Here is a 25,541-nt window from a genome sequence, read left to right as displayed (position 1 = left end):
ATTGATATTTCATTTTATAGGCCACGAAAATCAAAAGTCAACAATTTTGTAAATAATTTCTAATCTTTAACGCACCGGACCAATTCGAGCGAGCGGGGAGAGGAGCACCATTCAAGAAAACAGAGACTCTGTAACTGAAAGTGTTCTCAAATTCTGGTCTCTACCTTCACGGGTAACCATTTATACTTCTGGTTGGAGAGAGGTAATTGTAGTAAAGTGTCTTGCCCAAGAACACAAACACCATGTTCCCTGTACCACGGCACATGAGTCGGAACAGTTTAACCATTGGACCACTGTACACCCTCTTCTCCAAACAGGACCGTGCTTGGGTACTTTCGTTTAGAAGAAAATCATTTGGTCTAAATACTTGGCAAGTAATAGTACCCTTCGCAATAAAACATTTGCTATCAAACAAGGATGTTGTTTTTAGTGAGGTTTTAAAAAAAAAAAATTCTTGTTTCGCCTGCCAGCTTTCAAGCTCGTCCTTCACGGCGGCATCGGCGACCGTTTCTTCATCCGCGTCCACTTCAACTACACACCGCTGTCGCCGGGCGAGATGAGCTTCACCAAAGGGTGCGTCTTCCGCGTGCTGGACACCATGCCGGAAGGCGTGGTGGGCCAGTGGTACGTGCTGAGGCTGGACCGTACCAATGTGGCCCTGGAGAGGGGCATTGTCCCTAACGAGAGCAGGTACAGAAAAATACTAGAATAGTCAAGTTTGAGTGGAACGTCTCAGCGCAGGACATTATCTCTACTCTATGAGTCTGTGATTCACTGATGACTTTGTATATAGCCGCTCAATGAAAGGCGATAATCCGGGGGACAATAGCCGCATGCCTGCTGCATAGCAGCTTTGGAGATCTCATTCATAGACAACGGCCGTACACATTCCATGCAAAGTGCAACACAAAATTCGTTGGGAGTCCGCAGCTTCCGAAATCATATCGCGCTTGTTTTTTATATTTCTTCAGAATTGGGTCGCAACACTTAAAATAAGTTCAGATCGTATGACGTTAAAATATCACGTGACCAAGCAAGCATTTGGTTAGCAACCACGTTGCGCATTGTAGACTAGACAGTGGGGCTTATTTGTCTCGTAAAATAATCACGTATTCTTTATCTAACGGCAGAATGGTCGCTATATTTGCCTTTACAGTTGTCGTAAACGTGGCGAGCAAGCACTTCGTGTTGGCTCCGCATTTTTCTTATAGTTTTTGCCTTCCATCACAGCTTTGAAGGCTTGCCTGCTGCCTACTGCGCGCAGCGCTATAAGATCTTTGCCTGCTGCAATGGCGACAATGACAAATTTCCAGTTCCGGGATGATAGGCCAGGCTAGGTCAGGTGGATCAGTGAGAGACCTCTATACTCTTACTCGTAGACCACAATTTCATAATTCTCAAATACGAAGCTGTGAATGTATCAACCGTGATAAGTTCGGCCGAAATGGGCTTTACGAAAATCCACATTAGTCAGTTTTTGATTTGTACGTCATAACCTTTGCCACCATAGTGACTGCTTATATAACACCATTAATTGGAGGTGTGATTTGTCGGTATTTTTCTCGATTTCTGGGTTAAAAAAGAAATCTTTTGAAATCGGGAATTTTATGAGGTTTTACCATAAAGGTATATTTACCTATAAAAGCCTATATAAAACAAAAGAAATGAATGTTCAATTCCCCCCACCTCACCCCTGGTAAACTTCGGATTTTGCCTGATTAAAGGATTGTTATGTCAAGATTTTCTCCTGATTTCAGATTTTTTTTGTCAGGATTTTTCCTGATTTCAGGATTTTAAAAGAGTCTCTTTTGAAATATAGAATTCCTGAGCTTTTACTGGAATGGTGTTTCACCTATAAAAGTTTATATAAAACACAAGAAGTGGGTATTTTAAAGGGGTGCAGTTAGGCAAATACAAACGTATGCAACCAACCCGATGTTGTTCTGAGACCCTCAACGACCCTTAAACCCTCTGCCGATTATTTTGTGGATTTTTGCATTTTTCTCCCTTCTCACCCCTGTTCCTGGTTTTCGGTTTGGCAGGGCCAGCCAGCTGAACTCAGCTGCCCAGGTGGAGGAGGCCATGGCCTTGAAGCCCATGAACTACGAGGGGCGTAAGGCCAAGTTCAAGCGTCTGGGCATGAGGACCAGCATGCGGGGCAAGACACTCATCAAGGACCACTGGGATGAGATCATATTCGGTGAGTTCTTGGAAATTTCTCTCTGACCGTCTCGGACCTTTAACAATCCACCAGGATTGGGGCACAGTGGCGCTCCCAAGGGGGGCCTCAGGGGGCTTGATCCCCCCCCCAATAGGTTGTCAATTTTTTTTTTTTTTTTTGGTCAATTTTTTTTTTTAGTCACACAATTTGACCGTGGTGATATGTATGTGGCCAATTTTCGAGTAGTATAATAGGGGTGTAAATGGCGCCACCAATGTCGAAATAGTCCGCCCCCTCCTCCCCAAATTTTCTCACAAAAAAACCCAACTTTGTTCCGCGGCCGAACATTTTGGGCAACAATTGTGAGCCCCTCCCACCCCCAGCCAAATCCTGGGTGCGCCACTGTTGGGGGAAGGCAGCGCTCAGCAACCATTACCATTCCTTTGGGCTTGATGCCACTTGATGTTTTTGTAAAGTAGATTTCATGCATTACAATTTGTTACAATTTTCCCTGAATCTCTATGCAATTGTTGAGTTTTGAATTCTGAACCATACCTACTGGCAAAATGTTTTGTAAAATCTTTCCTTTCCTCGTTGGTATGAGAAACTCACTTGTCAAATTTTGAAAATTCAATCTTTGCGCATTGTTATTGTATGATGGCTGTCTACAGTAGCGGATCTAAGGGGGGGTGTAGGCTGCCTTCCCCCCGCCCTCGGGCTGCAAAAATATGGGAAACTCATGCAGGAAAAAGGAGCATGTCTGCTAACCCCCTCCCCCTTGACAGCTAACTCCCCCCCCCCCCTCCTTGACCCAAATTTGGATCTGCGCCTGGTTTAAACCATTTCGTTTGTGCGATTCAAATCTTTAAGCATCCCATTTGGAAAAAAAAAGACGATATTCAGTGTTTTCCTAATTGTTACCCTCTCTGTAAATGATATCTATGGCTGGTTTGTTCTTTCATTTGTGTTAGGTGGCACTGTGTTGAAATTCCCTGGCTACGAGCGTGTGATCTTGAGAGAAGGTAATGTACATCTCAAATTGTTTTACAAAATAGGTTTCTAGAATATTTTATATTCATAAATACCTAAGACAGTTTACGCATTCCTATTGGTCGTGAGCCCGTCACGTGGCCGGTCTTAAACGGATGATAAAGACATGGCTGGCTGGTCTTAAACACTTTTCCAGTGTCACAATAAAATGTGGACTCCTAAAAATCCAGTGCCTCTTACCGTTTCATTGGATGAAACTACCAGGGAGTCAGAATTTTATAGTTCTAAATTCAAAACGCAACGCGCCAGGTGCGTTCTGCGCAACATCGCGCAGAACATGATACGCGTGCGTCAATCTCCATAAAAGGGTTGTTTACATCTTACTCGCCAGCTGAACACTCCATTATTTTGCAAGAGGGATGTTTCAAAAAGCATAAAGTGAATTTGTTGAACAAAATCGGGATGTTTTGAACGAATTATATGATTTTTTTTTACCGAAAAGGCATTTATGAATGGGAATAAATATGTGCTCCGTCGTTTATTAATCACTCTGTTTAAGACCACTTAGAGTCTGGGTGCTGATAATTACCCTCGCCTCCGGCTCGGGTAATTATCAGCACCCAGGCTCTATATGGTCTTAAACAGAGTGATAAAAACCTCCGGAGCACACATTTATTCCCTTATTATTAGTGACGTTGCAAAACCTATCAGCTAAGTTACCTGAAATTGAGACTCTAGTGTGATTAAATAGGATACTTGGGAAATAGCATTAACAAAAATCATAATTGGATAACTTATAATACATGTAAGTCATTTGATAGCTTATTGTCCAATCAGGATTCAGGAGGATTTGTGTCCCAACAAAACTCATACGTGGGCTTAGGGTGAATATTGATACATTTCCTTTGAATCTTCTCGCTTTGTAGTCGGCTTCACTCGTCCGGTCATCATCTTTGGCGCAATGGCTGATCTGGTTCGAGACAAACTCCTCCAGGAAATGCCCGGCAAATTCGAATCACCTCGTAAGTATTCAGTTTTGGAATTTGAACACTTCTGTTTAAAGTCTGTCCCAAGTTATTTATCTGAAATGACAATATTTTTAACTTTTTAAGATCCATTGGCATGAAGTCGATTGCAGACTACTCACAAGCTTAATGCTGATTAACCCATTTACATGTTAAGCTCATGAATAAAATTAGACAGATTGCTGTAAAGAGGTTTGCCCAAGGACACATGTGACCAGCAGCTGTATTCCAACCCTGACCCCGCAGTCACAGATTACAAACCCCACTCTCTAAGCTGTTGCCTCAATATCGGATGTGAAAGTCAGGCTGGCGTAGCAGTACTTTTCCTCGCCTTAACTGGGTTCGATTCCTGCCTGGGCCAATATGTGGATTGGGTTTTCAGTCCCTGCCTGATTCCGGGGGTTTTCCTCAGAATGTTCTTCTGGGATTTTCTTCCCACGTCTAAAACTGTTATTTCTCTACATTGTGGCCCCATGGGAGACCACTGGATTCCACTGAATGGGCTACCAACTTAAAATAAGCAATATAATAAATAAATGAATGCATATATTTGTGGATTTTGATCGTGTCTATTCTACAGTGATGAGCCACACGTTGGACAGTAGACCAGGGCAACCGATGCATGTCAGCTCCCAGGGAACCATCAAGCTGCACGCCATCAAAGACATCATGGACAAGGTAAATGACCAAATAACCTTACAACTTGAAGATCCTCCAACACTTGTCTGGAGGTTTGCAGGATTTGGCAAGACTAGGGACGGTAGACGTGGTAGAGGCCATCCACAATTTTTTTCACATGAGGTTTGATGTTTCTCAGAAGTTAAAGCTACAGTAAACGTGTCATTTGCTTTCTGCCCAGTGGGTGATTTTGGAGGATTCAACAATATTCCGTGCAAAAGAAGTGTAGACATACCTCATGCTTACCATGTGTTATCGAAACAGTAACTGTCTGCTGATGACTAGATGTGATGCATTTCATCGAATAAAAAAAATGTTTCTGAGTTATACCACAGCAGTCTATCATTAAAGGTATAGTCCATCATTTGTAATTTGTGCATTTTGTTCATTTGAAGCAACAAAATTGTCAAAATCTAAAGAACGGTGCTGAACAACTAATCTAATGAAGTTTCAGCTCAGCTTCAGCTGTATATTTCGAGAAAAACATCACTCTAGGATCTCGATTTCAAATCAAAAGTTGCTGAATCATGTTTTGAATTGTGCCTGAATTCAGCGTCCGAGATATGTTCTCACTAGCCGATTGCAGCTATGCGATGTCGCGCACCGATCCGACGAATAGCAACTGCGCGCGCGTGTGGGTCGTGTCAACACTTGTGCGCGCTTCTCCGAATAAAAAACGAACTACTAACGGAAATTTCCAATGGTGCCTCTTAAGACGCACCATTGGAAAGGCCTTCTTTCGTTGATTTCTTCAAAATGACGGCTTGTAAGAAAGAATAATTTCACAGGGAGTTTAGTCCCCTTACTATCTTTCAACCAAGTATGTTTTGCAACAATAATTATGCCAATAATTACGCCAGTTACTTTTTGGATAGCTGCAAATGATGGACTCTGGCTTTAAACTGGATAATCATTTTGGGGTCTACTGTAGCTGTAATTCAATCAACAATTGTTGTCTGCTATGATGTGGGATATGACGTTTTTAAAACCTGAGAGGCACATAACACCCAAGGTGAAGCCGATGGTGCTATGCATCCCGAGGGGGTTAAAAACGGCATATCCCACATCATAGCAGTTAACAATTGTTTTATTATATTGTGCCAATAAGTCGCAAAGATAAATGGTTGTAACTGACTGTGTGAGAAATAAATTAACTCACGGCGATGTTAAAGGCTTTGATGTCCTAGCGCGCTGGCAGGTTCCATACGCGTGCAATGAATGCAGTGCGATATAACTGATCTCCACATAAAATGGACATCAAGGTGTGACATGCATTTTTATTGTCTAGACATGTGGCCGTTCTAAACCAATGAAATTACAGTATCCAAGCACACGATATAACATGCCAGTTTTAGGCCAAAAAAAAAAATATTCGGTCTCTGGTCAGACCAAAGTTCCGGAATTGACGCGGCCACGCGGCTTTTTTTTTTTTTTTTTTTGCTTTTTTTTTTTTTTTTTTCTTCAAGCTTGGATTGTACAGACAAGGTAGGTACTATTTTGCTTTTTTGGTGTCTTCATGTACATTGGTGTCCTCCATAATTTGCCTAGGTGCTTTCGATCATTTGCCTTGGTGCAATTTCCCATTCCTTAGTGCTCTTTGGTAAAAAAAAATTGAGGAGGTGCGGAAATAGAGGGCGCTGTTGGAGCTACCGCGGAACATTTTGGAAAAAAAAAGATCAACGCGCATGATTAAAATCAACGCGCGCGCTGACCAGAGACCGACTTATTTTTTTTTTTGGCCTTACTGATGTTATTTTCACTATCAGTGCCACCTCTGAAGTCAGTGCCAATGTCATTGTCACTCTACCATATCATTCCTATTGTCATTGTCACCTTTGCTCATTTCCTCACTATTGTCATTACCACTTCAACTAATGTCCTTGTCATTTGTCACCGTTTTTGTCACCACCAGGGCAAGCACTGTCTGCTGGACATCACCCCCAACGCTGTAGAGCAGCTGAACTACGCCCAGTGCTACCCGATCGTCATCTTCCTGAACGCCGAGAGCCGGGCCCACGTCAAGGAGATCCGGGGCCAGTTCCTGGGAGAGGGCAGAGAGAACAAAGGGTCTCGCAAGTTCTACCAGACGGCCAAGAAGATGAAGAAACACTACTCTTATGTGTTTACAGGTAAGGCAGACAATTTCCTGCAAAAATCCCTTTAATTTTCCAAAGGGAAAGATTGATTAATCTTAGCCCTCCTCCATCCTCCAAAGTCCTTTGCAGTTTTGGAAGATTGAGGATGCAACATACAATTTTGGAGGATTGTGGAGGATTGAAGATGAATGCACATTCCGTACCGATTGATTTTGGAGAATTGAGGGTGAACGGCATTTGAAGAAGAGGATTTTGGAGGATTGAGGAGGAATATGCATTTTGAGAGGCAGAACTGTTGGAGGATTTTGAAGGATTGAGGCAGTGGGTATCCTTCATTTGAACACTCGTGCAAAATTTTGGAGGATTGAGGATGGTTCCTAGCAAAAAGGGCCTATGGGTTAGGGTTTTAGTTCTCCAAATGTAGCAGACAAATTTATAGAAAAAAAATCTCAATCAAGCAGTGTTGAAGGCAAGTCCATCACTAGTCCAGGCACAGCACCCCCCCCCCAACACTAACCTCTCTGGATCCACCCTTGGCTGCTGCTCTGAAGGAGTTATCCCCGGCTCTCTTCTTGGAACTTGGGAGAGAAATGTTGATTAAAGTTTACTTATATTATGTGTGCTACTTGAAATTCATGGGTGAAGTATGTGACATGCATTATATCTCGTTTCTTTTTGCTTGTTGTTGTCAGCCATGATTCCAGTGAATCCAGACAGCATGTGGTACAGTCAGATTAAAGAGGCCGTCCACATCCAACAGAACCGCAAAATCTGGGTGTCTGAAGCCAAGGTATGTTTTCACCCTCTGAACCATAAATAGAGTCAAAGTAAACAAGCAAATAAAACTTTGATAAAAAAGAAAAAAAGGGTTTATATTAAGGTTATATTTTTAGGAGTTGAAAAATACCCCAATACGAGTTTGGAATACTTGTAAGTATGAAATAAAGTTTGGAATACTTGCCCAGTTGTCCTCCAATGTGTACACGCATATATACAAACAAAGTACAAAGTACAAACAAAGGAAAAGGGAAGAGGAACATCAGAAAATCCTCAATTTACACCATAAAAAACATACGTATGTGCGTTAGTACAAAACATTTTTTTTACCTACCGACTCTTTGTTTTTTGAGGGGCAATGAAAGCTCATCCTTTTTTGGCCTAGCACTATCTTTTGTTTATTTACACAATAATGAGGGAATAAGTATGTGCTTGGCCTGTTTTAAACAAGTACGTTTGGGGATGGTATCAAAAACCCTTCTGAAAATTATTCCACTAGAAATGGTATCAGTTGGGAACAAAAACAATCGTTGAAGGTGGTTTGTAAAAGTGTGGCTGCGGGCACACTTTTTTACCTACATAGGCCCAAGAATAATGGTCGCTACTTTTTCTCCCCCCATAATTCCTTACAGCTGGGCCAGGACTTTGACATAGACACCACGCTGAACGTGATTGGTACGTTGGAGCTCCCGCCAAACTACGACAGCGACGCGGAGTCCATGACCAGCTCCATGGCCAACGACAGCATGGTGGAGTCGGACTTTGAGCCAGTGTCTCCGACCGAGTCGACCCGGGACGACAGTTTCAACTTCAAAGAGGAGGCCTTCGAGAAGAAAGAGGTACTTTTTTATTTCATTCTTGCAGGAACAGAAAATCAAAGCCTCGCTGTTATGGGTTTTTTGTAAGCAGTGAAAATTCTTTGAAAAGTTTGAAAAGCAAGTGGTCTTGACAAAAAGTGATTCAGTCATTTTAAGAAAGAAAAAAATCTATCAGTCTTAAAGGGACATCGGAACACTCGCAATTACCCGGAAGTTTGCCTACTGATTTATAGAGAAAATTCGTGCTCAAAGTGAAGATACCTGGTAGGATTGGGACTAAATACCCTGTGTCGTTATTCCACTTGAAATGGTATCATTAGGAAAAAAAAAACAATAATTGAAGATGGTTTGAGAAAGTGTGCCTGCTGGTACATTTTTTTATGCGCATTAGTAATGGAATTCAATAACAAGACCCCAAAAATTGTGCATACATTTTTTTTCTGTTTACTAAAATGTGTGGTATCCACTGAGCTGAAACTTCAACAAGTTAGTTGTTATGCACCCTACTTCAGATTTTGAGCAATTTTGTTGTTTCAAATGAAAAAAAAATGCACGAAAAGGCAAATGATCCTTTGGACCTTTAAAGTGATACGCTTTTCAAATGGAATATGACAGCAGGAATACCTTTTACATTGACCAGCCCGGAAAAATTCGGGACCTGACGTGATTTGATTGTAATTGACTTGATATACAATTGTACAAACGTACAATCAGAAATATATTAAAATGACCAATGTATTCATTTTGTTGCCTTCATTTTGTTAGGTTCCTTCATTGCTCAGTTCTGTGTTTTGGCTCATATCTGTGTGTGTTTATTTTCTAGGAGTTACCAGTGTCAGCTGGTGCTCCCCCAGCACCGCGCTACTCCTCGGACGAAGAAGCCGAAAAGCCCGTCACCCGCAGCAGTCGCCCTCGCCACAAGAAGCGATCGGACAAGCAGCGCAGCGAGCCCCGTCCGCCAAGCAAGGAGCGGGGACTGCTTGGCCGGTTCCCGTCCCTCAGCCGCTCCAACTCTCTGGGCCGGAACTCGGAGTTCGACGACGATGAAGACGAGGAGTTGGACGACGGCGGCAACGCCAACAAGTACAACGTGGACTCGCGGAGTAAATACTCAGAGAGGCTTGAAGGGGCCTGGACCCCAACGGAGCGGCCCTCCCGGCGGGAGCACATGCGGCGACGCGAGCTGATGGAGAAGGAGAAGAAAGCTCAAGAAGAGGAGGCGGCTATACGAGCTGAGAAGATTAACGCGGTCTCCTCCCAGCCAGGCATCCGCACTGCTCCCCTGCCGGGTGCTGTTAAGCTGCCCCAGCTGGAGCAGCCGCCACAGAGAGGACAGCGCCCAGCGCCTGCACCCAAACCGGCGCCTGCACCCAAACCAGCGCCTGCCCCCAAACCGGCCATCAGCAGACCTACCGCGCTCCCTCCCGCTGTGCCGGTTACCAAACCCCAGCCTAAGCCCCGGGAGCCCCCGAAAGAGACCACATTTGGGTTGAAGGAAACAACGTTTGGTGTTGACGATGTTATCGAGACAAGCCCCGTTGGTAAGTATCTTTTAACACGCAATTTCCCTCTGTGCAAGTTTGTCATTTTCTGAATGAAATGGATCATTTAGTAGTAGCAATATTCGTTGGTTGTATAACAAATTAAACAAGTGTGTCTCCAAATCAGAGCTTTTGTGTGTCTCCAGTTTCCTTGGTATGAAATGACTGAGAATAGATTCTTTCCTCTTGATGGGATGCTAGTCCATCACAGGTTACTTACCAGCATTATACCAGTGCCTATTTACACTCCTATGTGTAGAGAAGCAACTTGGGGTAAACTGGCTTGCCAAAGGACACAAGATATGGTCATCCGCCCTATTTGAGCTTCTGATCCTCTGATGATGCTAAACTTCCCATAAGCCAACCCACCTGGTTTTTTTTATCAATCAGTGACGCCAAGCGTCAGGGAAACCACATTCAGCGAGCCGGACGGGAGTCTCCAGTGGGGCCTGGAGTTCGACGGGCCCAACTTGATGGAGGAACCCCAACTCCTAGCGGCCCCACCCATCCCGCCCAAGCCGGCGACCGCTGCCGTCGCCGAGCCCGTCTACGCCTCGGTGCACAAAGACCGGCCCCAGCGTGGCTCGGACGCCTCGGAACCAGCAGCTAGCCTAGATCTCCCAACTTACAGCTATGAGCGGCCAGGCAGGTTGGACTCCCCGGAGACCGTAGGTGGGTCATCATTCCACACTAATGGGGTATATGTGTATGGCATGCAAGTTTAGACAAAATTCATTAGTGATAGTGCTAGTTAGTGGCATGAAAGATTTTTTTTTTAAAGTAAAGACAGTGCTAGTTTGTAAAATTCATCAGTATTTGTACCAGTTTGAAAGTCAAGCTAGTGGCATAAAATATTTTAAACGTTACTAGTGCTAGTTTGATATAATTTAATTAGTGCAAGTTTTTAAAATTGCAAGTTTTGAAAATAAAGTTTGTGCTGGCTTGATATTATTATTGTTTTTACCTTTTTTGAATATCTTGGAAATATATGCATATATAGTGAGAATATTTTGATATTACTTGCTGCACTTTGTTTGTATATGTTGAATGTATGTAAATTTTGGCTGAAAAAAAAAACTGAAGGTGTTATCAAAAAAGAAATATTTTTGATATTGTTATAATTAGGATTGTTATACATTAGCCTCCATCCCCATAACTAAAAACTTGTATTAACGCAGGGAAGAAAATTACCCGTAAAACTGACAACTTAAAATTCTCTAAGTTTTCTGTTACGAAACAACACTAATCTTGGGTCTAAACATTCTGATTGGATATTGTTTATAGTACCTCTTTTTAAAATTGTAATAACGAAACAAAGAAATGCTGCTCTGTAAGATGTAATGCTGCCCAAATAGGTTTTTTAATGGAAATATAACCACTTTCAATTGCGTGAACAATGTTATATTGTTATAAAAAATGGTTGAAGAAAACATTTTCTGAAAACTTACAGAAATAAATTGACCCATTTAGTGGATGCCATACTAGGCATAGACAAAAATGCCAACGTACCGGCACATGTACAGAATGAAAATTGACCAATTGCAGTTAACTTTAATTAAAGACAATCACATGATCAGGTTTTATTCTGTACTTGAACGTTGTCATTTTTAACCTTGCATATATAATAAAATAACCACAAGACAGAATCTGTACATGCCTAGAATTAATATGCACGATAAAAATCCCTTTTTATAATGTGGACGCTAGATTTGAAACTTAATTGGAAGAATATAGGCTGAACAAAAAGCAGTATTGGACTTGGTGCTGTAATGTCATATAGTGACCTCAAAAAAATCAGGATATTCATCCACTTTTAGACCAGGACTTTGCATATTGTAGTATACAAGTCGTTACATGTACTATTTGTTATATTAACAAGCTGAGGCTTGCATTTTGGGGGGCACTTTTAATATCTCTTCTCTTTTCAACCGTACAATATATGCATACCCCATATGTACCCTATTAGAGTGGAAGAGGCCTGAACCTCCCCAGCCAGTAAATGGACTGTACTCCTCGGACGAGCCGGCCCCATCGTGGCAGGTAGAGCCGGAGATCGAACAGCGCCCTCAGCAGTTTCAGGAAAGCGCTCCGCGTGCCTGGGAGGTGGAGTCGCCGTACGCTGAGGTGGAACAGCCCCGCGAACAGCCCCGCGAACAGCCCCGCGAACAGCCCCGCGAACAGCCCCGTGAACAGCCCCGCGAACAGCCCCGGTATGAGGAGAGACCGCAGTTTGCCCAACCGCCAGAGCCGCAGATGGTGAGCGTCAAGACCACGTTTGTGGAGTCGCAGGTGCAGCGCGTGGACCGCATCGATGACTGGGACCAGCCCCAGGGCCGCGAGTCGCCGTCCATCATGGCTCAGGTCCAGGGCATGGATTACTCCGAGCCTCCCTCAACCAATGACTACAAGAGACAGATGCAAGATGCCTTCACCAAAATCCACAAAGTCAAGGTTCGGGAGAGTCCTCGCGGCTGGGAGCGCGAACGGGAACTGGATTACCCTGTCGGTCGGAGCAGCCCAAGCATCGAGCCCGCCAGACAGGAACCCCAGCATGCACCGCCACCAAGCCGTGAACCCCCCAACGGTCTCTCAGACTCCGCACCGTCGGACACGGACAAGTACGGCTACATCCCAGACGGAAAGCCAGACCCCAAACCCAAGAAGGCTCCCTACGACCGCCAGTCTTACAAGGAGTATCGGGAGGCCTTCTTCAAGAGGTCCAAGTCCCCCGGCAGGGAATACCAAGAAAACCTGTATGCTCCCAAGGGATGGTCAAGCAGATCCAAGAAAGAGAACAACAATCCGGCGTCATTCTGGTCCATTCCTATCAGGTAAGACTGAGGGGGGCAACGTTATTTTGTAATCGAATGGATAATGCTCCAAAGGTTCTTAAACTAGTGTGACTTGTTGGAGATGGAAAAAAAGCCAGTGCAGCCTTTGAAAGAAACGTGCAAGGCCTTTTGGAAAGCCAGGCCCAAGAAGAGCCCTGCTTAACCTCCTATAGTCCTTCAAGTTAAACATCACTGAATGTTATATCTCTGCCTGCACTCTACACTGACTTAATTGGCAGTTCAGTCAAATGTTGATCAACCTACACTTTTGATTCTCAATCTTAGATTAACCAAGGGAAAGATGTACAACTGGTGGTTGGCAGCTCAGTGGTATTGAACAGATAGATTTTAAACTTGGGGGGCTGCTATTGGGCATTATATATTACTAGCAGCTCAATATGATGAGTATGTCAGTGCCGACAATAGTAAGATTTCAGACCCAAAGTTCCAGGCCTGGGACGGATTTTCAAAAGGCAACCTTCACCCATCTTTTTACCCATCCTCCCTGTATTAATTAAGCTACCATTGCTATTATATTGATGGCTAGTCTCTCACTCATCATGGCTATTAAACGGTGACCGTATCGACCATTCATTTATTCTCAAACAAAATCAGTGAATTATAGTTTTCTACCTGCATCCATATTTTCCCAGTGAGGACAGCCTGAAGGCCGACGAGGGTCACGAGGTCCTGGACACAGCCCGCGGCTTCTTTGACCACAACGGCGGCGTCCTGTCCTCGGTCAATACGGGGGTCAGCATCGTCATCCCTAAAGGGGCGTTACCGGAGGGCATCAGGCAGGAGATCTTCTTCAAAGTCTGCCGGGACACCAACATGCTGCCGCCACTGGACAAGGACAAAGGTACGACACTTGCAAGGGTTCTTGCTTTTTTTCCTTGTCGCTAGGAAGGTCGGGCGCAGGGAGACTGAAGTAAAAGCTGGTTCACGCTTTAATGCGAAAAGCAAAAGCCTAATTTGGATTTGTGACGTCAACATCAAATACTCATATTGTGAATTTGCAAAAGTTTGAAGCTTTGGGCCATTTTTGTTGCGATTGTTTTGTGACAACACATTCGCTCAGCATTAGTTTATCTTTGGGTCTGATAAAATAGGTCACATTGCGCTGTAGCCATCTTTTTTGAGGTGTGTGATTTTGTTCAATAGGGATTGTACGCTAATAACATACAATGTACGCATAGTTCAAAATACAAGATGGCTGCTGAGTTGTTTTTCTTTCTTCTGCTGCGGTCGATCCTGTGGTTTTTGTTTTCCCTGTTGATTACACACTCATGATATGCAGTGACAGCCAGTCTGTGAGCAAATATTAGACACAAACATTTGATATTGAAGTATCTTTTTGGTGGTTAACCAAAGCAAACTAGCTTACAAAATTATGTGACATGTGTTCGTGTTAAAGTCCAGAGCTACATGTACATGTAGCTAGGTACTCTACATTTAGGGCCACATTTACAAGTTCTAGTGGCAAAGTACACTGTACAACGTACGTGTACATGTATATTGCCTACTTGAATGAAGTGACCTTAACTTGAGACAAGTATTACTATTCAGTACAAACCAACCTCGAAATGAATAGAAAATTGAAGGTTCCTTGTTGCTCTGATTAAATTCCCTGTCACCATATTGTATGATTGTGGTACGCACTGTAAATGGGCAATTCCAGCCTTATGAAAAGATGTGTAATATCTGTTGACCGAGCCAATTAACCATGATGATATCTAATTAATGATTCAGAGAAATGATCCAAAAACTCCTAGTCTGTAATCTCCTTGACCATTACTAGATGACGGATGTATTAAAATACATTTTCAGTTTTATTCGCCAAGCTCTTAAAAGTTCTGTCACAGACATTACGTGATGCTGGAATGGCCAATATATGTTGGTCAGGAATGATTTTGTAAATGCGTGTCACACATTATCATTTATGGCATTTGTTGTAGGAACAGGGGTTTATTTGATATATGTTATGTTGGTTCAAAGGCGCTAAGACTTCTGGACAAAGATTTTTAGCAGCGCAATCCTGACCATTTTTCGGTAAAAAAAAAAAATGTGTTGAAATTTTGTTGTCTTGCTGCTCTTTAAGTTGGTACTAAGCAATCGCTGAGAATCTTGATTTTTAATTCCTTCTCTCGGACCGCGCTTCAAGCTCAAATAAAACTCCCCCAACTCTGGAACTAAAAAGGCATGTTACATTCATGAATCCCAAATATATATGCTTACCTAAAAACCTAGTGGGCATGTTCTACCCCTCTTACTCCTTTTTGCCGCTGAGACAAATTAATACTTCTTTTTGCTTTGGACGATCCTAATATGTTGTGGAAACATTCATTTTAAAGACAACAGTTCATTTTACCAGTCCATCATGAACTAACCAGATTTTGTCTTGATTAAACATTCCTTCCCGAGCCCATCCTTGAATTCTATCCATTGTCCATTTACATGCAAGTTTACAAAACCTGAAACAGCCTCTTGTCCTTCCTTTTTTGTTTTGATATTTCTTTTTTCAATCTAATAGCCCTGCTGACTTTGACAGTATTCAAAATTTGGTAATTTTTACTGGATATTGACTCGTACATGATGTATTATTGGGTGGTGTTGGGAATATTTTTATCTCTTTTATTTCAGCTGTATCCAAGAAAAAAACAACTTCCGTTTGGAATTTGTTGATTTTGACACTGATAAAAAGATTCGTTTGAAGGGAATATACAACATTTGCTTTTGCTGTAATTTTCAGAAATGGATGGATTTGGGGGGTTAGTAGTTCATAGCAAATATTGTGACACTGACTTGTTTGAAGTTTTGTGTTCACAGATGCTGGAAAATCCAAAAAAAAAATTCATGTTCCTGTAGTCTGGTTCCTTGACCCCACTTATGGTGAAACGGAGCAATTTATAGACGTCGGGCCATTGTAAGGTCAGGGAACCAGTCTAGCTGGCTTGAACCTGTTCATAGGTGTGTAATCGATTGCAAACAAAATACGGACTAACTAAATATGGTAAATTGGGGGCAGTATTTGAAAAACGGCCATTTTTTTCCAACGCTGGTCGGCCGACCAGCGTTGGAAATTCATACAAAAAATAACACTTTTCTTGAAAATGACAGCACACCAGGTGCCACGATTTTAAAGGATGCTTTAGACTGTCATTCACTAACAGTCCAGTAAGGTATTTCATGATAATTTGGTAGTTTTGTTTTTTTGATGTTTGTAAATGTTGTATATTCCCTTTAAAGACAGTTGACAGAAGGATTTTGTTAGTTTCCGATCTGAATTATTGTTGTATTCTGTCTGATACAACAGGGCAAATGTACTATGCAGCAAAATACGTAGATACTTGCAGGAGAGTTAGGGTTTGTGCATGTGTGATGCTCAAAATTAAGGGGAAAAATCAAAAGGAAAAGAACTGAAGGAACCTTTCAAAATGACAATGGTTCTACATACATGTACATACATGTACATATATTAACTTAGTCTCTAGACTACTTGGATCAGCTTCTGATACATGAAGTTGACAACAAGGAACTAGTTTTGTTTCAATTGTTTTTGTAATTGTTTTGTTTAGGTGAGGAACTTCGCCCGGTTACAACCGATAATCCTCACGGTATTGAGGCAGGCGTCTATTTAGGTACAAAAGTTGGAATTCCCAGTTGGGACACGGTTCCCACTTGGGTTAAGCAGTTGCACTAATACCAAGCCACGCCTCCTCCTGCTTCTTTCTTGACCCTGCCGTGCTGATAATCTGATTGGTTGACTCGGAGCATAATGCATATGCATAAATACTGATGTAAATTAGTCATATTTGTAAACAAGAGATCTGAGAAAGAGTGTGTGACCATGGAACTTTTCTCCAAAAAAAAAAAAAATCGGTCACGATTTCTTGACAGGGAAAAACTGTCGAAAAGTTTGGTTCTCTCAAACATCACTTTCCTAATGTCAACATTCACACAAATATATTTTGGGCAAACAAAACATGTCATAGGTTTACAATCTATGAGCTAAGGCAGATATTGGGAGAACAAAAAGTTTTTCATTAAAATGGCGTTTGTAATAAGCAGTAAAAATATTGGTTGACAACGTAACAATTCTGTAATTCACCCTCTAGGTTTTTATTCACTAACTTCCATCTTTGCTTCAGTCCTTTGTTCCTTCAAGCACGCTCTGCGGCAGAATAACTCAATTTTTTCCAGAACTTGTTTCTTTTCTTCTGGCCCATGCGCAAATGATGCACTAATTGCTAACAACTAAAACAATAAGCAGCAACAAAAAAACCAGTGAACTTTCTTGTGCTTTTGTTTCTATATAACCCTAACCCTCCAAAATCCTTCGAAATCCAGATTTTGGAAGATTTTGCAGGATTGAGGAAGTTACATCCCAACCACTGTGATTTTACATGGGACTTGAATGCCCATTGAAACTTACGTTTTAATGTTAAAAATGTGCACAGCAGAGGTTTTTTTAGAGGATTTTAAAAGTTTCCCCAACGAAATGTCCATGACATTCCAAAAATGACACTTTATATGTTACAAAAACTACAGACCTTGACACATTTAACTGTTGGTACCATGTACACTTTTGCCTTTGAAAGGAGCATGTTTTTTTCTCTTCAATAACCAACTTTCTGACTCATTTTTTTGTCATTGTACATGATTATTTTTATGTAGTAGTCACCTTGACCCTTATAAAATATAATGAACTTCTTCTGTGCGTGCGCAATTCAATAAAAATTCCCCCCAACCACTGAATCCATTGTCAGTGGGTGGCCACAATGCACCATTGTGATTATACAATACTTTTGTAAATTTTGCAGTGTTGTCATACTTTACTCAGAAAACCTACGTACCTCAAAAAGCACAGGTAAAAGCATTCCAGTGTAAACCCCCCCCCCAAAAAAAACCCCACTCCATCTTTAAAACCTTTGCCTTGATTGAAGGGAAAAGTAGATCGTTTTCTTCTTTCTAGACAGTAATGTACAGGTATCCTTTTAGAGTAGGATTTCCTAAGTAATATTTCAAAATATCAACACACTTATACTTTACATTTACATGTACACATCTATACTTATACATGTATATCTACATGTACATGTACATTCAGTAGATATTTTTTGTCACCACTATTCTAAGCACTGCAAATTCCTTTCCAGCCAAGACTTTTTACAACTCCAGAACCTCAAACTGGCACACTTCTTTTAAAATGATATTTTAATGAATGCTTTTATTATTCTCCTCATATGTACTGCCTTCTCTCTTCTGGTATATATATGTTTCTATTAGAGTAGTTGTTTAGGTAGCCACACGTAGATCTATTACAGAACACAGCAATCAGTCAACATCTTACATCAGTGCGTCTTCTATTGTGCAGGTTTCAATTGCGAGCACGTGCTTAACGAGAACACGGAACCCTTAGAATTAAATTCAACTTTTGTTTTATCAACTTGAGTAATATGATTTTTTTTTTGTAAATTCTGTTAAGGCCGTTGTTGCAGCCAATGCATGGATTGAGATATAAGTGCTGAAAAATCCCTGAAAACCGTTTATTATTCAAGCAAATGCTGAGTGTCATGCAAATTTGAAGTCACAAAATGTTCACAGCGAAATTCAGCGGAGTTGCGAATATTTGCCGTGATGTCACTAAAAATGTGCTTTCGCTTTTGCATTCGCGCTGAATCTGAAATGGTCTTAATGCCTCTAATAGTAAGTAATTTGTCTGATCTTTGATAGATACACAATGTAGATTTTCATCTTGTTGAACAAGATTCATAACAGAAAATAAATATTATTTCCATTTGATTTTTTTGGGTTGGATTTGTAGGTGAGACCCTCCTGAGTCCCGTGGTGATCTGCAAGCCTCACGGCCTGAAGTTCCTGAACCCCGTAGAACTGCGACTGCCCCACTGTGCTTCCATGACACCTGATGGTTGGTCCTTCAACCTCAAATCTAGCGATGCTGGCACCGGAAGTAAGTCCATGTCGTCATTATCTGCCTTTCCATAGGCATAGGCTTTTTTCAATTTAAAAAAAAAGTATTCAGGGTAGTAGTTGGGACCTTTGCGAGTCCTTTTGAGCCTCGCTCATCTTTATCAATTATTTAAATATTCAGCGACAATATAAGTCAAATTACTATGCTACATGTTCATAGTGTTATTATTTGAGGAAAGAATGCTGAAATATATTTTGTGAGATTGACATTCAAGTTAACCAGTTCACATTGGATGACGTGTATACACGCAAAGGTTTTACACTCAACAAGCGAGGCCGGAAATATCTGTCAGAGACCCACTCGCAGCGAGCGAGGCCGGAAATATCAGGGTGTGCTACCCGCAGATGACGGCCTGAACCTGATTTGCATTGAGGTTCGTGAAAAACAATCCTGCGCCTGTGTCTGGTCAATATCCAAATAATCACGTCGCGAACTGGTTAAGTAAAAATGTTGTATTGACGGTCAAAATTTTGTCAGAGTACTTTTCGAGACCTGTTTCCTCGCCAACGCTAGAGCCTCACAAAAAAAAGTTGCGGACATTTTGGGGCTGAACGTCGCCAGCTGTGTTATAGTGCAGAGTCTACGGGCAGCAGCAACAGACTAAAATCTGATTCAGACTCACACCGCCTAACATGTTTTACATATTTTTTAAAATTGTTGTCATTCATGGTTGTTTTAAATTGCAGATGCCCCAAGCGAGTGGGAGAACATGGTCATACCAGGAAGCGAGGAGAGTAAATGCCAGGTCAACGCCAACAGCGTCTCTATCTTGGTTGATCACTTCTAGAGATTATTTGTGGGTTTTTAAAGTCCAGTCCTGGAAACTGTACAGTCCATTTTTTCATGTTTTTTTTTCGCCAGCAGAAATCTTCAAAATTACAAAATAGGTGATATTGCGAGCGAAAGGGAGTAACACTTAAACTAACTCAGATATTATAAGTCACTGTTGGCCCTTTTTCCCCCTGAACTGAAATTAATGGAAGATCAAATCAGAATTAAATGTGGTGGTTTTTTTTTAAGGAATAAATTTTGCCTTTTGAAGGTTTGGAATTTTATCTTTGTTGTTATTACTTGGGACCAAGTCTGACATGGGACGTAATCAGAAAGTATTTTTGCTTCAATTGAAATTCAAATGAAATTCAAATCTTTTGGAAATTCCCCTCGAAAGAGGTTCCGTTTTCGTTGGAATTTTGTATTTGTTCGGCCTACAGATTTGACTCATAGCTCAGTATGCATTTAAGAATGTAGATTATCAATCTTTTCTGTACATTATTGGATTTCATTCCTCATTTGATGAATCATTCCTAAACAATGCCACATTTAATATCATTAATGAAATGCAGTCACAATGTGACATGCGTGCATTTCGTCAGTAACAAAACGGACATGTTGACATTAGTTTTGTTAAGATAAGTTAGATCCAAAGTGCTGAATTGCAGTCGTCGATAACTACGAAACAATGTCTCAAATGAAACAAGGAGTTTCTTTGATTTCGCGTCACTTTGTAACACAGAAACCTAGCTTTTATGAAACAATTTATATTTAGTGTGTTTCAGTTTGTTACTTAAAATGACATAGACAGGACCATGTCACATGTATACATAGTATCTATTATTGGCAAATAGTGTATTCATTTAAAACCCATTCCACGGCCGATACTGTGTTTCTGTATGCACGTATTCAGTCTATCTTTTGTCCATTGCCTATTTAGTCCGAGATTTTAAACTGTTTGCATGTCAACTATGAAACGGACGCAAAACAGACTGATCCTGCGTTTGGAAATGGTTCTTAGTGTTGTTTCCCTTAAGTTTGCTAGTTTTTGTATTATAAAAATACCAAAGCAGTCGAAGTATCCATGTTTGTATATTAATCATCAGCAGATATGAGATGTAGTCTACATTAACTTTTACGTTTGATGTTTCTAACGGGGAAAAAAGGTTACTTTTTTTTGTTTTGATCTCACATTTGATGCTTGTATATAATCCTTGTAGCTGTAGAATTTCCTTGGAAAGCGAATGTTTGAAAAAACAAAATATGAATTTAGAGGTGTGTTTTTAAATGCAATGTAATTAACTGTAGCGAGATGGGGAAAAAATCATCTTTTGTACAAATTTTAAGAAACGATAGACACTTTTTGTCTCGAGAAAAATCCAAGCATATAGGAAAAATCTATTTTGTAAGCAAACCACGTATGTTTGGAAATTTTTTACACTGTTAATGAATGTCATTGGAGGAATTTATTTTAATATGAACTCTTGGAGAAGTCATTTGTTTGTTTAGGTCGCAGTCATAGTCAACTTTTAACGAAGCAAGAATTATGTTATAGCCAATTTGTTTGTAGAAGATGCAAGTACTAAATATCGGTACTGTACTGAGTGTTTAATTATCATGTGCATATCTTTAGTGCGTACTGTAATCCGGTTCGTAAATGTGACGTCATTTCATCTTAAACCAGGCCCACTTAACACGGAGTAGCATTGAAAATCATTAGAACTATTGGAACCAGCGAAGTAGTGCAAAGTGCCGTGTTAATGGGCGCTAGTAATCAGTAGTGCGTGTGTGCCACTTACGAACCGGATACATGTACCGGTACATGTAGGTGGCGTGAATAGACGGCCAAGCACTGTACAAATACAAGACATTTTGAGCAAGCTTGCACAAGAACTATGGTGTAGACTAATTCAGTTGAGGTGGAACACCTCCATCATGCGCATTTCGCACACATCCTTAAACGTGAGCCTCACCCACATTTTGGTAACTATTGGTCGGAGGAGTTTTGAGTGTGTGTATATAACCTATGCGCAAACCTGGTTCCACTTATATGTTGGCTTCTAATTGATATCGCCAAATTGGTCTGTAGACTAATTCGGTGACGGCCATTTTCTGAGGTGGCACCAGGCTTGCGCGAGTCGCGCTCAGGTAGTATGTACGCACTCCAGCCTCCTCCGACCAATAGGGTCAACAAAACGCCTCGTCTTTATACATGTACCTTATTGTTAGAATTAAAATTTGGCTTTGTAACATTAAACATACAAAGCCAATGGGAACTCTTACAAGTAAGGTACATGTATGAGGCATGTCATTCTAGATGGCCCCCTTTCCTGTCTACCATGGATCTCTCCCGAGTGGTCGCACTGCATCATCTACTGATCGTAAATGGCATAACAAAACTGAAAAGTCTCGGTGGCTTTTTTTCAGTTGGAAGGTGCTGGCTAACCAACGGTTCTTGACTAAGCTTGCTCTGTGCTTGGACATCATTTGTAGTTGCTAATGGCAGGCACTGCCACAATCTTGTTGCAAATTTATCGCAGAGGGCATTATTACTCTTTGGAAAATCAGGAGCTTTTATATATTGGTTGTAGAGATTTTGTATTGTCTAATTTTTGAAGTTGGGCTTATAAGAAGGGACTGGAATAACATAACTTGAAAAAAAAAAAAAATTAAATACCCGTAAAATGCATGCAAGTCATGCATTCTATCTAGTGCCTTTTTTTCAGAATTTGACCTTTGTTTGACTGAATGGTGTTAAAAGATGGTTGCATTTGCAGCTTTGGAACTTTCTTTGGGGACACATTGCATAATGTAAATAGCTGAATGTTAAACTAACATCACATACAAGGGTTATCACATTGATGTTCTAATGTTAAATAATATGTTACGTTAATCCCGTTTGATTTGGAGATTTTTTTTTAATTCAATCCTTATTTAAGTACTTTGTATTCTCATGTTATTTTTTTTTATGTATGATTTTACTCAGATATGTCAGTCTTGAAATTGTATTTTTATTAGTAGTTGTATATACTCCTTACCGTCTTTTAATATAATCATTATGATAGTATCAATTTGATTTCATTGAAACCCACTTCAAAAATTTGTTTGTGTTCGAGGCAGCCGTTTCTTAGTTAGTACTGGAGATATTCGTTCAATTAGAAAGATTTTGTGATTTACAATCATTGCACATTTTAGATTTTTTCGTCTGAAGATAATTATTATTTTTTAACCAGATATTGAATTCATATGTATAAACTAGCAGTGGAAACTCGTAGTGGGTTTATTTTTAACTAATGTTTGAGTTCATTCAAGACTTTTGTTACTCGTGAAAGACAAATCTTAAACGAAAATGACATTAAACATGAAGCATTAATTGGAAAGGAATAATTTTGAAAAGAAGAAAAAAAAGGAGCTTACGAAGAGTAAACATAGCTTACACAAACTGCAACCTTGCATGTCTAAAATGGATAGTTAAAACAAAACTTGTATAAATTCATCCGTTTCTTCTAAGAAAAAAATGACACAAAACAAATGCCCGAACAAACCCTTCATTGTAAATTTTAATGCATTTTCCAAAGCAACGTATTTGATTTGGTTGTGCCATTTTATTTCATTCAGTTCATTTATTAACCTTTTTTGAATTTTGTTTCTCATTTTACTCATTAAGTTGTACATAGATACCTAGAGTACGACTGCTGTAGCCCAGTTGCCCAGTTTGACCTCAAATTTAAAACACTCGATCGAATCGCAGGAATGTTGTTCTTCTGCCAAAAGGGAATTTAAAACAAATGATTTGAATCCTTTTGTGTTCAGGACACCAAACTGGGCCATTATGCCCTAACTACCAGAATGTACTTTAGAGACCAGTACCAGTTGTTTGATATTAAACCATTAAAAGAGAGGAAAACATATCTGTCTCTTTTCAATTCTTTCTGGCGTCATTTTACTGAATTTGTTTCCGAGGAAGTGAAGGTTTTTTTCACAGACTGTACCTATATTATGCATGATCAATTGTTCAGAGACCAAGATCTAGCTTTTAAATTTCCTGAAACTGAAAATGACTGTCTTATTAAAACCAGTACATTGCAGTGGGAGGAGGGGAGTGTTACAAGACTGGGCTAGCCATTGCAGCAGGTCCTTGGCTAGCCCCATAAATGTGGCCAATTTGACTACCTCCGTAAATAAAGACCACACTTAGAAGACGTACAAAAACATGTAGAACTTTGTCAAATTTAGATTGTCACATTTAGGCATAGTTTGTAGTTTATTTTTGCTTTAGAAGGATATTCACCCTCTTTATAGTGTCTATTTTTCGTGAAATTTCCGGATTCGTTTGCACACGTTTGCATATCAAAATTTCAACATGAAATTTCATTCATTGCGGGGTAAATCCTATTCCGAAAATTTGGAACTCTTAATACTGTGTATGAGAGTCCCAACACTTGAGGTATTGAAGCATGCAAGGAGAATAGACTGGCACCTGAAACAACCAGTCCAACACAGCTTCAGTACTGCATCAATCAACCATGCCATGGCAACTACATGTAGTCTCTATTTACTACACATTTCTGCATAGTCGGCTACCAGACTAATGACACTGAATGAAAATGAAGGGGTCAGTCTTTTTAAATAGTTGGACCATGGTTGGACATGTACCAGTCTAGTCTCTAGCCTCATTTTGAAATCACTTGACTTCCCTCTCATGTGCAAAATATTGAAGAAAAGTCTCCTTTAAAGATTGAATCAAGTCTGCAAACTTGGTGAGTGAAATACTGAGGACCTTTTCTTTGCCCTTTTTTTCAGGTCAACTATATTTTCTGGTCAAATTCTATTAAAAATACCTGCAAAGAATGGTCCATTCATTGGATTTGACTGCATGGCCGTCTTTCATAGAAGTTTTGCCTCTGCACCAATGGAACTTTTTAAGCTCTGGCAGGAGCTTCTACATGTCACTTGGTGGTCGGTCAGTCCGTCTGTCTGTCTGTCTGTCTGTCCCCGAAAATTGACCAAAAATAACGGTAATCCTTACTTTTAGGACACCTCTATTTTTTACGAGTTCTGTTCAAAACTGACTTTTGCAGATGACTGTCCAGTACCAAAGTGACTTTTGCAGGCTAAAGCAGTCTTTTTTCTTCATAATATAAACTCATGTTAGTTGTAATTTTGAAAGCACTTTAAAAAAAATGTGACTTTCCTACCTTTTTTCACAGTCAGACGTGCATGTTGTAGTTCTCACACGCGTGAAAGCCCTACATAATGAAAGCCTGATGCTGATTGGCTGCTAAAAAAAATAATTAAGATGTTTATTTTTTATCAGCCAATCAGCATCGAGCTTTCATTGCATCGAGCTTTCACGTTTGCCATCTTGGTTTTTGAGTCTGTTTTCTGGTTGTCATCGTCGTCTTTTACCCCTCAATTTCCCTCTAAAATCAAAGCCCTGCCCTGCCCTCTTTCCACGAACTTAAACCTGCTGATATTTAAGAGGTGTCATTGCCAACTGTTGAAATGTGTCAAGAAATATCAGAATGTCACTTTTGAGTGTCATTTAGTCAGCTGTTTTGGTGAGTCTTTCCCTTCCTATATAGGAACGGGGTCCTAAAAGTAAGGATTACCAAAATAATTGACTAATTGACCAAGTTCCATGCTGTAGTCATAAAATGCACTCTTGCTGACGGTTTTTGATCATTGCGCATGCGCGTTTATTTTGCGTATGTCTGTCCCCGAGAATTGACAAAATTTAGCCCCATAAGTTTCCACAAAGTAGCTACCAACTTTTAATTTCCCACAAAAAGCAAACAAAATCAATTCAATACTTTACAAAAATATTTTGTAACACTTCAGAAAGATGTTTATAAATG

The 25,541-nt window shown here is 40.5% G+C and overlaps 1 protein-coding gene across 3 annotated transcripts in view; it reads left to right on the top strand.

The window, feature by feature from the left end:
* The window catches only part of LOC119720218 (tight junction protein ZO-2-like), a 66,723-nt gene extending 45,476 nt beyond the window's left edge, over positions 1-21,247 (top strand). For 2 of the 3 annotated variants that reach the window (XM_038189820.1, XM_038189822.1), the window contains 15 exons: positions 471-690; positions 2,043-2,200; positions 3,133-3,183; positions 4,078-4,173; positions 4,757-4,854; positions 6,767-6,983; positions 7,643-7,740; positions 8,360-8,566; positions 9,369-10,086; positions 10,477-10,758; positions 12,053-12,917; positions 13,571-13,779; positions 16,496-16,558; positions 18,745-18,891; positions 19,599-21,247. In XM_038189820.1, coding sequence (XP_038045748.1) covers positions 471-690; positions 2,043-2,200; positions 3,133-3,183; positions 4,078-4,173; positions 4,757-4,854; positions 6,767-6,983; positions 7,643-7,740; positions 8,360-8,566; positions 9,369-10,086; positions 10,477-10,758; positions 12,053-12,917; positions 13,571-13,779; positions 16,496-16,558; positions 18,745-18,891; positions 19,599-19,699 — 3,530 coding nt within the window. In that variant the 3' untranslated portion in view covers positions 19,700-21,247. The remainder of the gene's footprint in view (positions 1-470; positions 691-2,042; positions 2,201-3,132; positions 3,184-4,077; positions 4,174-4,756; positions 4,855-6,766; positions 6,984-7,642; positions 7,741-8,359; positions 8,567-9,368; positions 10,087-10,476; positions 10,759-12,052; positions 12,918-13,570; positions 13,780-16,495; positions 16,559-18,744; positions 18,892-19,598) is intronic. The other variant, XM_038189821.1, reaches the window with a different exon arrangement.
* The last annotated feature ends 4,294 nt before the right edge of the window (positions 21,248-25,541 follow it).

The sequence above is a fragment of the Patiria miniata genome, unplaced genomic scaffold (assembly GCF_015706575.1).
Source record: "Patiria miniata isolate m_02_andy unplaced genomic scaffold, ASM1570657v1 HiC_scaffold_9, whole genome shotgun sequence".
Lineage (NCBI taxonomy): Eukaryota > Metazoa > Echinodermata > Asteroidea > Valvatida > Asterinidae > Patiria > Patiria miniata.
Note: the sequence above shows the minus strand (reverse complement) of the source record. Positions and strands in the feature narration are given on the sequence as shown.